Source organism: Syngnathoides biaculeatus, chromosome 14 (assembly GCF_019802595.1).
Source record: "Syngnathoides biaculeatus isolate LvHL_M chromosome 14, ASM1980259v1, whole genome shotgun sequence".
Classification (NCBI taxonomy): Eukaryota; Metazoa; Chordata; class Actinopteri; order Syngnathiformes; family Syngnathidae; genus Syngnathoides; species Syngnathoides biaculeatus.
Genome location: NC_084653.1, coordinates 13,655,629 through 13,671,541, shown reverse-complemented (window position 1 = coordinate 13,671,541; position 15,913 = coordinate 13,655,629). Strand labels below are relative to the sequence as shown.

The 15,913-nt window shown below is 42.9% G+C and overlaps 2 protein-coding genes across 2 annotated transcripts; both read right to left on the bottom strand.

The window, feature by feature from the left end:
- Positions 1-46: 46 nt before the first annotated feature.
- Positions 47-3,344, bottom strand: LOC133512188 (ermin-like). Its single transcript, XM_061841560.1, has 3 exons — positions 2,307-3,344; positions 2,002-2,205; positions 47-895 (listed from the first exon to the last, which is right to left on the bottom strand). The coding sequence occupies exons 1-3, from the start codon at positions 2,533-2,535 to the stop codon at positions 591-593; spliced, it is 738 nt and encodes a 245-aa protein (XP_061697544.1). The 5' UTR covers positions 2,536-3,344; the 3' UTR covers positions 47-590.
- Positions 3,345-3,532: 188 nt separating this feature from the next.
- Positions 3,533-11,491, bottom strand: cytip (cytohesin 1 interacting protein). The gene is made up of 8 exons (XM_061841559.1): positions 10,993-11,491; positions 9,812-9,849; positions 9,646-9,700; positions 8,220-8,322; positions 6,718-6,811; positions 6,311-6,377; positions 6,167-6,233; positions 3,533-5,492 (listed from the first exon to the last, which is right to left on the bottom strand). The coding sequence occupies exons 1-8, from the start codon at positions 11,173-11,175 to the stop codon at positions 5,056-5,058; spliced, it is 1,044 nt and encodes a 347-aa protein (XP_061697543.1). The 5' UTR covers positions 11,176-11,491; the 3' UTR covers positions 3,533-5,055.
- Positions 11,492-15,913: the final 4,422 nt, after the last annotated feature.

Sequence of the window (15,913 nt, the reverse complement as noted above, 5' to 3'; positions counted from 1 at the left end):
TCCATAGGACCATGCAGGTGCAAGGCAGAACTATAGGACCCGTTGAAGTAGGCAGTACAAGAAGGTCGTAAGTGTGTTTTGCAATGGTGAGAAAAGACCAAGGAATTCTTGGTGTGACAAAAATCCACTGATGTTCACCTGGAGCCACCCAGTGAGTCAGTTCAGCTCACGGCAAGTTCCTGAGTTGTGTACTTTAAAAAAAAAATGTTGCCATCAAAAGCCCTTTCTCAACTTGTTTTTCTGGTTTTACTCTTTTTCGTATCAAAGTCTCCCCTCCTGCAGAGAGCTTTGTTTTCTTCACTTTTTGGTGTTTGCTGTTGCTGAATATTAAAGGACAGAAAAAGTGAGAACGTTTTTCTTTTTGGTGGAACGACAGAGTACCCATTTCTCTTTTTTCGGTTAGGTACCTATGTTATCAGTACACAATACAGATCAGTCAAAATGCTTGAAGCAGATGGCTGGCAATACTGGATGGGGAAGTCTGCTTTGAAAAGGGCTGGCAGCGAATGAGTTAGTTTTGTGCACAATCCTACTCAAATCACTCATTGGGAGCAGAACTAGCCGCCGTTAATAAGAACTTTTTGTTTGAATCACAAATTCATCATGATGAACTCAAATTCCTCGATTTTCTTGCGGGTGTTCCCTCTGCGAATCTTGCGGTATGATACGGAGTTGTATTTCGAAGCGGCGAGGTGGTCGTGGCATCCGAGGGCGTCGGAGGACTTCTTTGGGAGAGGTAGGGTGGAGTGGCCGGGGACGGCGGGGACCCGTGGGAACGCGTCGGGATGGCGGGCGTTGAGGGCTTCCTCTGACTCGGAAATTGAACTGCCCTGGTTCTGGAAGCTCTCCGCAGGAGGTGACTCAGGGGCTGGAGCCTGTCCATTCTTCTGCTCGTCTGCTCCATTACATGTAATGAAGGACGTAGTACACGGAATCAGACTCACTACAAGAATGACTGTTGAACTCGGAATATTTTGTTTTTTGTTTTTTACAGCTGCATGACGTAGACAATTCAGCACACTTAAAACCACTAGGGGATGCTCGTAGAACCATTTATCTCAGAGGCAAAACTGCACTAGTTGACATCTGTGTGCTCCTTGTACTCGTGAAGCATTAGATGTTGACTAGTAGTTTTGTTTTTGATGTTTTTACTTGTGCGCAGACATTGCATACATTAGAGGAGGTAAAAACATCACTAGTAAGGTACCTCTTGTGCAAAAAGTCATGAGAAAATATCTAGTTCTAGTACAACATAGTTGTCCTGCTAGCAGTGTTGAGAAGATTACTTTGGAAATGTAGTTTACATCTTGTTACTCAATTACAACAGTTACCATGTTTTTATTTACATTTATTTTTTAAGGACCCCAAAATACTACTATTCTACTTGTGCGCTCGAGTCATTTTAACTAGTGTGAACAAACAGTTAAAGGGAGTAATGAAAAAAACATCTTTTGACAATCGTCCTAGTGCTCTGAATTTTCAGAAAGTAGTAGAACGGTTGGACTACTAGTGCACCTTAATTTAGTTATGTCATATGGTAGCGGATAAAAACTAATAATAAAATACTAGTAGGATGGTGGCACGGTGGATCAGCTGGTCAAGCGTTGGCCTCACAGTTCCGAGGACCCATGTTTGATCCTGGCCCAGCCTGTATGGAGTTTGCATGTTCTCCCCGTGCCTACGTGGGTTTTCTCCGGGTACTCCGGTTTCCTCCCACCTCCCAAAAAACATGCAACCTTAATTGGACACTCTAGATTGTCCCTAGGTTTAATTGTGAGTGCAAATGGTTGTTCGTCTGTATGTGCCCTGCGATTGGGTGGCAACCAGTTCAGGGTCTACCCTGCCTCCTGACCATTGACAGCTGGGATAGGCTCCAGCACTCCCCGCGACCCTCGTGAGGATAAGCGGCAAAGAAAATGGATGGATAGTGAATACATTCTCAAGTGTTTTTCCTCAACTTGCTATCACAATAGATGCTGTAAATGTAACACGCACGCTTACCATGATATGAGGCTCCGCTGTGCTCAGGCCTTTCTTGCTCACTTCGAAGAGCCCAGCGAGGCTCCACAGAGCCAATCACAGGCGCTCGCTCGTCACGCTCGCTTTCTTCGCCCTGGATTTCCTCACAGGCCTCTTGAATTTTGCTCAGGAGAGGCTCCTCACTTGTTTCCGAACGTTGACAATTCACATTGGACGCTTCTACGGCTGCAAAATCGCATGCGTTTTCAGAATTGGAAACTTTTACAAAACATTGCAAATTTACTTGGAATGTTCTACCCGTCTTGCTGTTAAAAACTCGCACCTACCCGGATCGGCAGATCTTTTCGCTCTGCTGTGCTCCTCGGCTTGATCTTCATCGCTGTAGAAGACGGAGTCGTCTCCCTCCTCCACCGACCATGCGTCTCTATCCGGGGTGCGGCGCTTCGTCTCGGGGGCGAATCCGCAAATGATCTCGAGGACCTGGGATGCCATAACAACCTCCTCCCCTATGTGAGCCACTGTCGTTGGAAGCACCGGGCTATCCTGCAGCTCCATCTTTGAAAAGTTTCTTTTTTAACCAGCTGAGTCAGAAATGTAACATTCTTTGACTTGCCATCGCGTTAATGTCCGGACGCAGTCAGGAGTGAAACATACAAAGTCATCACCGGTCCTGTGAATTGTTCTGAATTAGCACTCAAAGTTGGTGGTGCAGGGTCAAGCTTGGCAGTCCTCTCCCCGATGTAATCGTTTGTGAGCGCCGGATCGCCAGCGAACAGAGGTTTTGTTGTTGGCCTCAACAAAGCGTCTTTGTGACTCCGGCTTCGCAGCATAGAAAGTGGCTGTACCCAATCACTAATCTTTCTTGGGTGATCGGTCGTCTTTCTGCAAAGTTTGCAGGCAGGATTAACATTCACCCATAGGTTTACTACACTTACTGTATACTGGCTCATTTGTGCCGTTCTAGACATCTCGGAACCGTTCTTGGGAAAATTTAAAGGAGTATTCGGTGAACCTTTAGTGAAAACTAATGAATATTCATTTTTGTTTCTCTCTTATTCGCTGTTTTTGTACTTAGCCCAGAGCCCTGTATAGTATGAATATGTTGTTGTCATGAAACTGTTGAATTGAAGATTTTGCACCATCTTTTAACATGTTTGTACTAAAGAGCTCTGTTGAAATGTGTTGAGGCCCATTTAAAGCTTTGGCTCTATATTTTGGTGAAAAGGAACAACGTTGGACTGAGTTGAGGAGCTTTATGTAGTGCCATCTAGTGCCACAGAACTATGTTGAAGTGAATTGAGGAGCTTCATCTCATGCTTTGGCACCATCTTCAGGCATTTTGGTGTTACAGTGAGTTGAGTAACGTTGTAGTGCTTTGCTGCCAAGGAACTATGTTGAACTGATTAAAGAGGCTATTTGGGTGCCAAAATCTAAGCTAAATTGAGTTGTGGATCTTCATGTAGTTTTATTCATTTAACACAGGTCATGAGATTTATTTTAAATAAACAAAATGGTCAAATAATTATTCAAATAAACATGACAATAGTTTAATATCTTACATAGATTTCAGGTCGCACTATACTTCCAACAGTTTTTGCAAAGTAAAATAACACTTGTCCAAAAAAATGTTTGTCTGTGAAAGTTAAATGTATAAATAAAAGCTCACATTGTATGAAAATACATTTTGGAATAGAAAGCAGAAGCAGTAACCCACATCCTGTTTTGAGCTAAGCGGGTACGTATAGCGTGCAGGAGCCTGATTTGGTTTTCTCTCGTTTCACATTGCTACGTGAACACAACCTTTGTGGCGCAGACACGCATACGGTACGGTGACCACGTTCCCACCAAAGCAGGAAACACATTTACTCGTTTTATTCACGTTAGTAGGATGCTGTAGAATATAACGTGAGAACGCTTGTGAAGATAAATTCGATGCACACTCAGAAGTTTTCATAATGCTTTTGTGCCACCCACCCCAGATCCACAGACATGGTGAGTGCTAAGTGCGGAAAAACACCAACGCTCCAGTTTAGACAGCCAACACAGATGATTAAAGTGTATAATAACATAACCATTATGTAGAAACAGGAACACTGGAATTGTTATCATTGCCCTGTTGCCATTTTGGTTGTGACACTCAAAACACTGGAAGTCTGGGTACAAACAAACATATTGATACTCGGGACCAAGCTGAGCTTTTTTTTTTTTTCCCCCCCCTCCCCCTTACAAAGTCATTCTTACATGTCGGTCTTGGTACGACAGACATGTTTTGGGGAAGGAGACTCGTAATTGTCATTGGCTCAGAAGTCTCATTGTCAGGTAGAAGTAGGAGGACAGAGATATTGTATGTGTGTGGTGCGCTATTGGTCAGCCCGATCATGGGATGTCCTGAAAATATTATCCCTGCTGATTATCCAGGAGTTTGGGTTTTGTGAAAAGTAACTTTGACTGATCTTCTCGGGAGGAGTTCTCATGATTGCCAATGGAGATATTATTGTGTTTGGTGTGCTATGTGGATCATTTGAAACACACCACACTGTAAGAGGAGTACGATTATTTGGTGTGGGGCAGGGGTGTACAGAAGTTTGAATCCTCAATCTGCTTGGAAATCAGTCTCTCAGAGATCAATTTAGGGATTCCATTTTTGGTTTGTCTGAAGAGACTGTGTTGGTCAGCCCAATAATCAGATGTATGTAAAAGATTATCCTGAGCAATTATTTTGCTGCGTAGGTGGGGTGTGAGTGATCTTTCACCGCACTCTCCTGAGACAAGCGCTACTGTTGGTTGAAATCTGAGTTGTGCGTGGTGTGCAGTGTTGATCATCTTGAGTACACCACATACATTAGGAGCAGGAGGAGCACACGTGACAATTCTTCCTTGTTTTTTGTGGGGTATTTCACGTTCAAACAAACTGTTTTACGGTGTGGCAAGTTGTTATTCGCACCACTCTTTAAGATGAATCTGCACGTCATCATTTTTCATCACTTAAGGTGAACTGCCTAATCTTGAATTGTGTTTGAAGTTGCAAACTGTCACGTGCTATAAATGATGACAATTACTTCACGAGAAGCTCCCTTAGGTCTCCTCTTCTTCAACCGATCTCTGATGCAGTCCGGGAATTAACTTGAGGATGTTTTTCCGAACATTGGTCCGTTTGCCTTTTCTGGGCAGAGTGCCAAACAAAGAAGAGACCCTCGCTCGATCCCAGGTGGGAGACTGCGAGCCGACGCTGCTCCCGCTGCTACTGGCTAAACTGGAGCTGCTGGAGCGGCCGATGGTGTGATGGAGATGACTGGAGCTGGACGAATACCTGCGGCAGAAGAAGTTATCGTCTTGGATGACGCCGCAAGGGCTTGGTGAGCTCAGGTCCCCGAACACGCTGCCCTGATCGCTGTCATCCATCATCAAGCCCCTGTAACTGCTGTCGCTGGAAAAGCGGAGGCTGCGGTGGCCCATCGGGGAGTTCTGAACCTCCGAGGAATCTGTGGAGAGGTTGCTTTCTTTCAAAGTGCCTGCGGATGGAAGACAAACCCTGTGAGCAAAACGGAAAATTTGCAGCAGGAAATGTGCTAGACACTTCGTTTTTCAGGGGAACTCCGTTGTATTTGTTTGTGTGGGGTAGAGGCTGAGCCCTGCAGCTAATAGCGCCTATAAAATTGTGCCTTGGGATTGGAGTTTGAATCCCAATAATTAAATTTTGGAGTCTTGTTCCATGAACACTCATCATAAATCATCTTTCGTCGTTGAAATGCATAGAAATTCCATGTATCCATTTTAGCCTCCCCCCGAAAGAAACCAACACAAATGTTTGGACCGTGATTTAATTTGTAAAAAAAACATTCAGTAATGATAAATGTGAAGACTTAGTTTTTGCTTTGTTTTTTTTTTTTTTTACTTTAATTCAATGGAGATTGTGCTGCTCCTTCTGGTTGGCGTGCCTCGGGCACCTGAAAGCAGTGTAATATGGACATGGAGACCATCACAGCTCTTTAGTAAGCTGCAGTTATAGTTGTTCTTCACCTATACGATTTGTTATATTGCTTGACAGGGAAAAACTACAAATACAAGGGGGCTGATTGTACTTATGTAGTTCATGCTTGAATTCCCATCATATAGTTTCACAGATGATAGTGCTTGGGGAAAAAGGAAGAGCTGTGGTTCTCACAGCTGCGCCGAAGCCTCTCACCTCGAATTAGACGTTCTTCCCGTAACGTGAGCGCTTGCAGCTCCGCCAGTTTCTCACTCAACGATTGCTGTGCAGGAAACAAAAAACACCGCAGTTACGGACGGGTCTGCTGCTTTTGTCCTGCTCAAAGCCTGAGAAACGCACCTTAAGCTGGGTCACCCTCTTCTCCAGCTCGATCCATTTCACCACACTACCGCATACAGTCTCCAACCTGGGATGGAAAACACGAGCCTAATTTGAGCATTGGTTGACCTCTTCTGATCAAAGTCAGCAAAGTGCATGCTTCTCAAAGAGAAGAGAATGAGTGATTATCCTGTGACCTCTTTACTAATCTGCTCCAAAAACAGTTGGAGCCGGGCCGCTGTTTTGAGTAATATCACTTCATCAAGCCTTTTCTAACATTCGATACGACACAACAGGGAAAGTATGTATGATTATTGGCGACATAGGATCAGACAAGTATCGGCCAAATTTCAATGCTGCTGTATTGGATCGGACATTCCTAGTTAAGATGTAAAAATAATTGAAAAAAATACTGCCCCATCACTTACTTTAAGTTGTTGCCTGATCCGCTTATCAAATCGAGGATGTGCTGATGAGAGAATCCTTCAATGCTGTCACCATTGATGGTGATGATGACATCTCCTGTGATGGTGTGCGAAGATAGGTAAGAGGACAGGAAGCAAAATGTAAAGCAATAAATATCACTGGCCTGGTTATTAGTCACACCGCTGCATCGAATGAATTCCAGTAATACATCAAACACTAACCTCTGAAAAACAATTCCTGGCAAAAATTGTGATTTTTTTTTTTTTAAATTGACAACTACAGTATGATTACGTTTTTGTCCTGATGTCAAAATTTTGTTCCCCCCCACTGCGAAATTGGCGCAAGTTATCATGGCACCTTAGCAGTTTCTCAGTAGTTCCTGAGCAGCTGGAAAAGCAGGGAGAATAAAAAATCTTTGTTGCCAACATCTCCTTCTTTATGATCAGATGTGATGAACGCCATTCTCACACATCCTAAATGGAGATTATCGCAGCACGTTGGTAAGAGTCCAATATGTATACCATGGACCAAATTTATCCTGTCTCTCACCCTAGTTAGTTAGCATCGCAGTTACAGTCTGCTTGCATCGAGGGCGTGTGGGGCCGTGACCAGCCAAATCCAGCAAATGAAGCTACGTTGATAAAATCCTACCCAACACTTTGTAATGAGCATTACTGATATCGTCAGGACTGGAGTGGAACAGCATCGCCTGTCACGTCCATCTTTCCAAACAACCAATTTCCAGAGCTCTCATAAGGGTCACAGGTGAGCTGGAGGCTATCTACGCTGACTTGGGGCGAGAGGCTGGGTAGACCCTGGACTGGTCGCCATTCTATCACAGGGCACTTGTAGACAAACAAAACTGCACTCTTATTCACCCCTATTTAATCTTCAATTAACCTAACACGGCGGCACGGTGCCAGCAGCTGGAAAGCGTTGGCCTCACAGTTCTGAAGTCCAATGTTCAATCCCAGACCTGCCAGTGTGGAGTTTGTATGTTCTCCCCGTGCCTGCGTGGGTTTTCTCCAGGCACTCCAGTTTCGTCCCACATCCCAAAAACATGCAACATTATTTGGACACTCGAAATTGCCCCTAGGTGTGACTGTGACTGTGGCTGTTTGTCTCGATGTGTCCAGTGATTGGCTAGCAACCAGTTCAGGGTGTACCCTGCCTCCTGCCCGATGACAGCTGGGATAGGCTCCAGCACTCCTGCGACCCTCGTGAGGATAAGCTGCTCAGAAAATGGATTGATGGATGAACATAACATGAACGTTTTGGGAATGTTGGACGAAGCCGGTGTAGCTGCAGATAAGCCACATATGAGAACATGCACACTCCACCCGGGAAGGCTGACATTCAAACGCTGAACCCCATAACAGTGAGGCGGACATGCTAACCACTAATCTGCTATGTCACATAGCAGTGTATGTATTGGATGTGCCGTTGTAGTCAACTATCACGACGCTACAAGAAGCAGTGAGGAGGAGGAAGTGAGCTTGTTCACCTGTGGTCAGGCCGGCAATCTCTGCAGCACTGTTGTCCTCCACGCTGCTCACAAATGTGCACACCTCCACTGCAGAGCTGCTGCGAAGCTGCAGAGTGTGGGGCTGCAATGGCAAAAACTTTCATTTAAAAAAAAAAAAAAAAGGCTAACAAGAAAAGACAGCTGTTTAATGCTATTGCTAAAAATAAAGAGGTGGCGTGAAAATAAACAATGGCAATAATGTTTGCGGAAGTGTGCACATCCTCCTGTCGCTATCATGTGGCTCTGTTTGAAATTCAGCAATCACGTTTCAAATTTCCCAAATGCCAGTCAGCACATATATTTATAATATTAACCACAAATAAAGTTAAAATGTTCTAGTAAGCGTTTCCAGACTTTTGTTGTTCTTGCTGTCCTTGTTTGGTTTCTAGAAGATGCCTGAAGGTTTTATGAGAACATTGACTGCTATTTAGAGTACCGGTGGTTCAATTTCCTTCAATTCTAGTGATAGCCACCACCCAATTTATAAGAGGGTGTGCACACTTGTGAAACCACATTTGCTCAATTGTTCATTTTTACTTTCACTCTCTAATTTTTTTTCAACTGTGTCACACAGGTCATATTAATAAAGGAAATGTTTTTCATTTTGTTTCATTAAAACAAATTGATTTAATTTTGTTCTTATTTATTTTCATCAAGGCGGCATGGTGGCTCAGCTGGTAAAGCGTCGGACTCACAGTTCTGAGGACCCGGGTTCGATCCCGGCCACACCTGTGTGGAATTTGCATGTTCTCCCCGTGCCTGTGTGGGTTTTCTCTGGGCACTCCGGTTTCCTCCCACATCCCAAAAACGTGCAACATTAATTGGACACTCTAAATTGCCCACAGGTGTGAGTGTGAATGTTTGTCTCTATGTGCCTTGCGATTGGCTGGCAACCAGTTCAGGGTGTACCCCGCGTCCTGCGCAATGACAGCTGGAATAGGCTCCAGCACGCCCCGCGGCCGTCGTGAGCATAAGCGGCAAAGAAAATGGATGGATATTTTCATCACATCTAAACATGGTTTGTCCACTGCTTTTTGTCTTACATCCCTGCACTTTTTTTTTTTTTAGAAAAAAAACATTATTCAAGCTTTTTTTTTTTTAATGACAGTACAATTTTTTTAAATCAACACTTCTTTTCTCGACGAAAAGTTGTACATTGAGGAAAGAGATGTATTTGTTAAATTCACTTGTTAGGCTTTTGACCCAAACTTCACCATCCATCCATCAATCCATCCATCCATCCATCCATCCCATTTTCCTAGCTGCTTATCCTCACAAGGGTCACAGGAGTGCTGGACCCTATCCCATCTAACTGCAGTTTTAACAACACATTATAAATATTACAACAAATAATACAAGAAAAACGACCCCGCTCCCCACAAAAAGAATCCTGGATTAGAGGTACCTGAACTTCAAACCCAAATGTTTCATTGTCTTCTTTTTCCAGGACAATTGTGATTCTGCGCAAAAGGGGGAAAAAAATATAATTTAGAGTTTCAGTTTATACATAACACAAGTTGGGTTAAAGAAAATGAAACATTTAAAGAACATTCTGTGTGTAATCTTTTTACCGCTGCGGATCAGAGTAGTCAATTAGGAATTGTTTGGGCTGCAAAATAAGAAATGCATAATCAAAAAAGATGGATGGATGATCATCACTGATCACATATGATTCAAAAACTACTGCAAAATTAAAACTTCAGCTTTCCCAATATTAATGTCCTGTACAACAGCAACTGCATCATATTAAGGGTCTCTATAAAGTTAAAAGATCAGTGTTGGAGAAGAAAAAAAAAAGTGTTACATAACAGATACAAATTCAAAATGAATCCCACTTCTGGCCCACAACTTCACATTCCAATTGAGCACTTGAATCTGGGATGATCTTGTGCTTATAATAAGGCTTCACACTATCGGGAATTTTGGGGCCGATCCCCGGATTAAAAAAAAAAAGAAAACAATAACCGATCACAAAATGGCACGATGTTCATTCACTGCTTTGGTCAGATCACGTATTCAACAAGACAGCAGCATGTTTACACAACCTTGAGCCCTAGCACTAGCTTGCTAAGCTATGTAACGTTTCGTTGCCTACTTGCAAGCTGCATCCTATTAAAAGTACATGAACATACCTCAATATATTATAGTCTGATTCCGGTCAAGCCGATAAAATCGGTGCCAAGTCTACTCCTTTTAGAACAATTCATACAGATAAGACATGAGCTAATTTCATATCAATTTTACTTTGAAATCAGTAGCCAGAATACCAATTAAATTCATTTTATGAAGGTAATATGAAATCTGAGCTAATACCTTGCTTGGCAGTTTAGGCCAAGTACATTTCTGTGCACATTCTTAATTGTATTCAAGTGGTCAAATCAGTACTTTTCTTAAAAGAAAGAAGTATCTGTACTTTTATTTCTACGTGCAGTCTGTCAATTACTTTTACAACTCCAAGAAACTACATGTAAAGTCAACCCTCCCTGGGAATACGTCATTACTGTACTTGAGCAAATTTCTAAGATGTATTCACCAAACTTGATTATGATTCTGATGACTTTTCACTTCGACGCTCCACAACTGAGCACAAATTTGTACTTTCTCCTTACTTTTCAAGATCATTAAAAGTGGTTTAATCCATAACACGCAATAAAAGTGCATTTTTTTTTTTTTTTACTTCAGTCCACTTGAGATGGTCGTAAAAGACAACTTTTGGGGGGAACTTGAATGCTAACAAGTTATAAAGTCTCACCTTTGGTGCTCTGGGCAGAGAGTCGGTGCTGTGTCGCTGTCTCGGGTGGTCGTTGTTCCCCTTGAGTGAGCGTCTGTACCAGAGCGAGCTTTTCTTCCTCTCCGGGCCGGCCTGAACTGGACGTCCACCGGGAGGATTCATGGTGAACTGGCGGCGGTGGAGGCTGAAGGAGACTCGCAGCATCGTCAGGACCAGACTGTTAGGTGGGGGCGTGCTCGAGCATGTATGCGTGCTCGCGTACGCTGAGGCTGAAAGCGAAACACGTCAAAACGGATGTCGACGTCACCTGACGTGCGCGGCGCTCGGGGGGGGGCTGCACCTGCGCATCACAGCCCAGCCCGCAAGGCATTTGGGAGCAACTCTTCATTTTACTTGCAAAGGAGAAAGAGTTTGGCACAGGAAAAATAACTCTATTTTTTTATACATAAAAAAATTAATGCGATTTTTTTTTTTTTTGTGAAACTACAAGTCGAAAGTCACAACAACACCAGTGTGAGTGTTGCGCTTTTTGTGCTGATCCACCCCAGTGAGTACTGTATTGTTAAACTTGAGTGGTTGCATTAATATATATATAAATAATAATATAAATGTTTTGAAATTAGTTTTGGGGATTTTTTTTTTTTCAATTTGAATCATTGCATAGGAAAACTGGGTCTGAATAATAACATTCGTAATTTTGTGTACGTTTGGAACTGATGTCTGAAAAACATGACACTGAACCAACAGAATTTTGGTTCCCAATACAAAGCACCAAATCAGCCAAAAAAAAACAAAACAAAACCACTCGTAACTACAAAACCTCCTAAATCAAGTTATGGATATCGTTAGTGGTGAGCGGTCAGAGCCAACAAGACCATTTCAGCTGTACGAAACATGAACACCTATATTTTTTGAACAAGAATTCTAAAATTGTAATTAGTTGATTCCCAACATTTCACAGTGAGTCTCTTTGCTGCACTGCCTCCACTTTGTGTAAGCGGATTTTCCATTTTTTTTATTTTTTGTGTTGGACCTTTAACATCAGCACCGCTGGTTGATGTCACGTAAACCATGTTAGCATAAATGACTTCTGTAACCAATCGGATTTCAGTGCTGGCCTGTGATAATGTCAGCATCAGCAAAATTTGATCAAACCAAGTTCAACTAGAAAAACACCTCTGTCGCGATCTGTACACAACATTTGATAATCAGTTGGGATTTTATTTAATATTTGTTTATGCTTTCATCATGATATTATATGATAATGATGATGTACCCTACATAGCAAAGTTGTGTGCTGTTATACTACATATGCGCCCTGAATTAGGTGCTGGTGTTTTGGTTAGCAACAAATCTATTTACAATGTCCTTGTGCAAACAATACTACCACCCATAACCAAAGTAATTACAATTGTTTTGTATGGAGTGGGAAAATGGGCACGCACTTTTGTTTACGCTGATCAGCATACTAAAAGTCCAAATGAGGTACTTTATATTTTTCTTACTTGGTGCCATAGTATTAGTAGGTTTGTCTTCTCAAGTAGTTTCTTTGCATACTTGAGGATGTGCATGGTCTGATGAAGAAAAAAAAAAGAAAGGCGTCAATTCCTCCACTTGAGATGGGCATTGTCTCCCTTTTTTTTTTTTTTTTTTTTTTGCAGTCTCTGCAATTTGATGCGCCAAGACTCAGGAGCGAGAAAAGCGTGACAAACACCTGAACACATCCTGTTGGCTTTAGAAGGGTTTAGCAGCAATGGGCTTCCATGCAAAGAGACTCACCGGTTTTAAAGGGTTGATCAAAAGGAAGATTTATTGGGAGGCCCCCGTGGCAACTCTCTGTATTAAGAGCCCCCAAAATATTCATGGATTCATTGTGATCAAAGGCCCATACCGGCAAACTGGACCGGGTTGATGATTGACCACATGCATATTCTTTTGGGAGCAAATCAAAGCTGCAGTTGTTGTTCTTTTGTTTACAAAATGCACATTTTTAGGAACATCTGCACAGCCGAAACTGCACTTTATTGCAGTTTCCAGCTGTTTATTCTATCTTTGGACAGTCCACACATGAATTTCTTCATCTCCAGTATTTAAATAATACAAAGAAAATAAGTATATGAAAAGCTCTGTTTCCCCAAAGAAAATAAAAGCTACAATTTAAATGTATTCATTGTGCCATGTGAGTTATTGTGCAGAAACCAACTTTTTCAGACTGGGGGAATGAATTACTTTTGCTGGCTTAAGTTAATCATTGGCTGGTTTAATGATCCAAATGGATTTAAAGCACCCTCGGTAGGATCTTCGAGGCTGCGTGGGAGTTCGCCCAACCAGTCTACATGTTTTGTGGACTTGGAGAAGGCGTTCGACCGTTTCCCTTGGAGAGTATTGTGGGGGGTTCTTTGGGAGTATGGGGTACCGAGCCCCCTGTTCGGTCCCTGTACGACTGCTGTCAGAGTTTGGTCCGGCAATAAGTTGGACTCGTTTCTGGTGAGAGTTGCACTCCGCCAAGACTGCCCTTTGTCACTGATTTTGTTCATAACTTTTATGGACAGAATCTCTAGGCGCAGCCGAGCTGTAGAGTGTGTCCAGTTTGGTAGCCTCAGCATCGCATCTCTGCTCTTTGCAGGTGATGTGGTTCTGTTGGTTCCATCAAGCCGTGATCTCCAAATCTCACTAGAGGAGTTCACAGCCAAGTGTGAAACGGCTGGGATGAGAATCAGCTCCTCCAAATCTGAGACCATGGTCCTCAGTCGGAAAAACGTGGCGTGCCCTCTCCAGGTGAGGGATGAGATCCTGCCCCAAGTGGAGGAGTTCAATTATCTTGGGGTCTTGTTCACGGTGAAAGAAGAATGGAGCGGGAGATCGACAGAGGACATCGATGCAGCATCTGGAGTGATGCAGATTTTGTATTGGTCCGTCGTGGTAATGAGGGAGCTCAGTCAAAAGGCGAAGCTCTCAATTTACCAGTCGAGCTACGTTCCTACCCTCACCTACGGGCACGAGCTCTGGGTCGTGACCGAAAGAAGAAGATCCCGGATACAAGTGGCCGAAATGAGTTTCCTCCGCAGGGTGTCCGGGCTCTCCCTTCGAGATCGGATGAGAAGCTTGGTCATCCGGGAGGGGCTCATTGTCGAGCCGCTGCATTTCCACGTTGAGAGGAGCCAGATGAGGTGGTTGGGGCATCTGATCCAGATGCCTTCCGGACGCCTCCCTGGTGAGGTGATCCGGGCATGTCCTACCGGAAAGAGACCCCGGGGTTTACCCAGGACACGCTGGAGAGACTAGGTCTCTCGGTTGGCCAGGGAACGCCTCAGGATCCCTCCGGAAGAGCTGGAAGAAGTGGCGGGGGAAAGGGAAGTCTGGGCATCCCTGCTGAAGCTACTTACCCCGTGACACAACCCGTAGAAGCAGTAGAAAATGGACGAATGGATTTAAAGCATTTCTATCAAGAATTATTTCTCAGATAGTTTGGTGCAGTTCTACACCTTCCATTCATCGGTTTTTCGATACAGATTATCCTGTTCGAGGTCACAGGTAGCTGAAGGCTGACACCGTGGTCGATCATGTCATTTTTTTATCTACGTGCAGGAGCAATTTCACGAAAGGCACAGCCTTCAGATGAATACTGGTATAAATCGAGCTTAAGTTCCAAATTTCACACATATAGAGTGCAGCCCATTGTTACATTCAACATTTTTTTCTTTAGCCTGGCTGCAAGTGAATATTATGTATTATCTTTCAAGAAATCTTGATAGGTTTGACATCTTTGAACTAACACCACTGTTGCTCCAACCCTTTAACGGCAGCCATAAAACTGCAAATACCTAAATACCTCCCCTACAAAGTAACAAAAATGAAGGTAAGCTATTACTCAGGTGCTTCCCGTGAAATTCTTTGTCAACTTTGACACAAACCACATTTGGGCCTTTTGACTCAATCAGTGCGGCACCGCTGCACGTCTTCCTGCCCAAGACGTCTTCGCGTCGTAAGCTGCGGAGGAAAACAGAAAGCTGAGAATGAGTCATGGCCGTTAATTATCCAAAGGTTACCCATATTCACTGCGCTCGGGTTTGTTCATTGACGATGAAAACATTTTCGCACCACATGCTTCTTTTGAAAGAAAAAAAAAGACAGCATACTGCTCATTCACACACAAAAACACTTTATTGACTCTTTATAAATAGTGCAAAATGAAAGAGACAACACAATGGTGACGACCTTAGGAAAAACTCAAAGCAGTCAAGTCTAATTAATCTGTAAAAAATAAATAAAAAACAAGATAGATCACATTTGTGAAGAAAGTGGAACGTCTTTAGTTTTCCCGAAAATACTGATGAGTATATTCCCAAGTTTACGACTTAAGAGCCATTCATCTTCAGGGGTTCACTTGAATGACATTTGTGATTTGTATTCCTAACAGATTCTCTGAAAAACTTGCATATTACGAGTCACTCCACTTTAGAATGTCGTTATAATCTCAACAATCCATGCTTGACTGACAAGGAAAAGCGGATATGACACAATGCAAATTCAAAGCTCGTTGAGCCATGATTCAAAACCAAGCAAAAAAAAAAAAGTGCAATCTTTAATACTGCATTTGGATTTCCTTCGTGTTACTTTCAACACAAAATCCATGACAATAAGATGCAAGTATGTGCTTTACATTTGTGACATTCATCCATGCTAACTTTTTAATACGGGTTTGGAAACAATATGTCCGTTTATAAGTGAATACTACTGCATGTGGATGGATGCGGTTGAGAAGTGATTGTCACAAACACCACCAGAAATTCAAGTTCAACATTGAAGTCCACATACAAGCACTAGTGTGCACTTTCCCTTCGGCATTGGGTATTAGATAAGACGACCAAACTACGTACATATTACATCATCATACTGAAGTACTCCATCGTACCTGTTGTTCTTAACCAGACTCCTACAA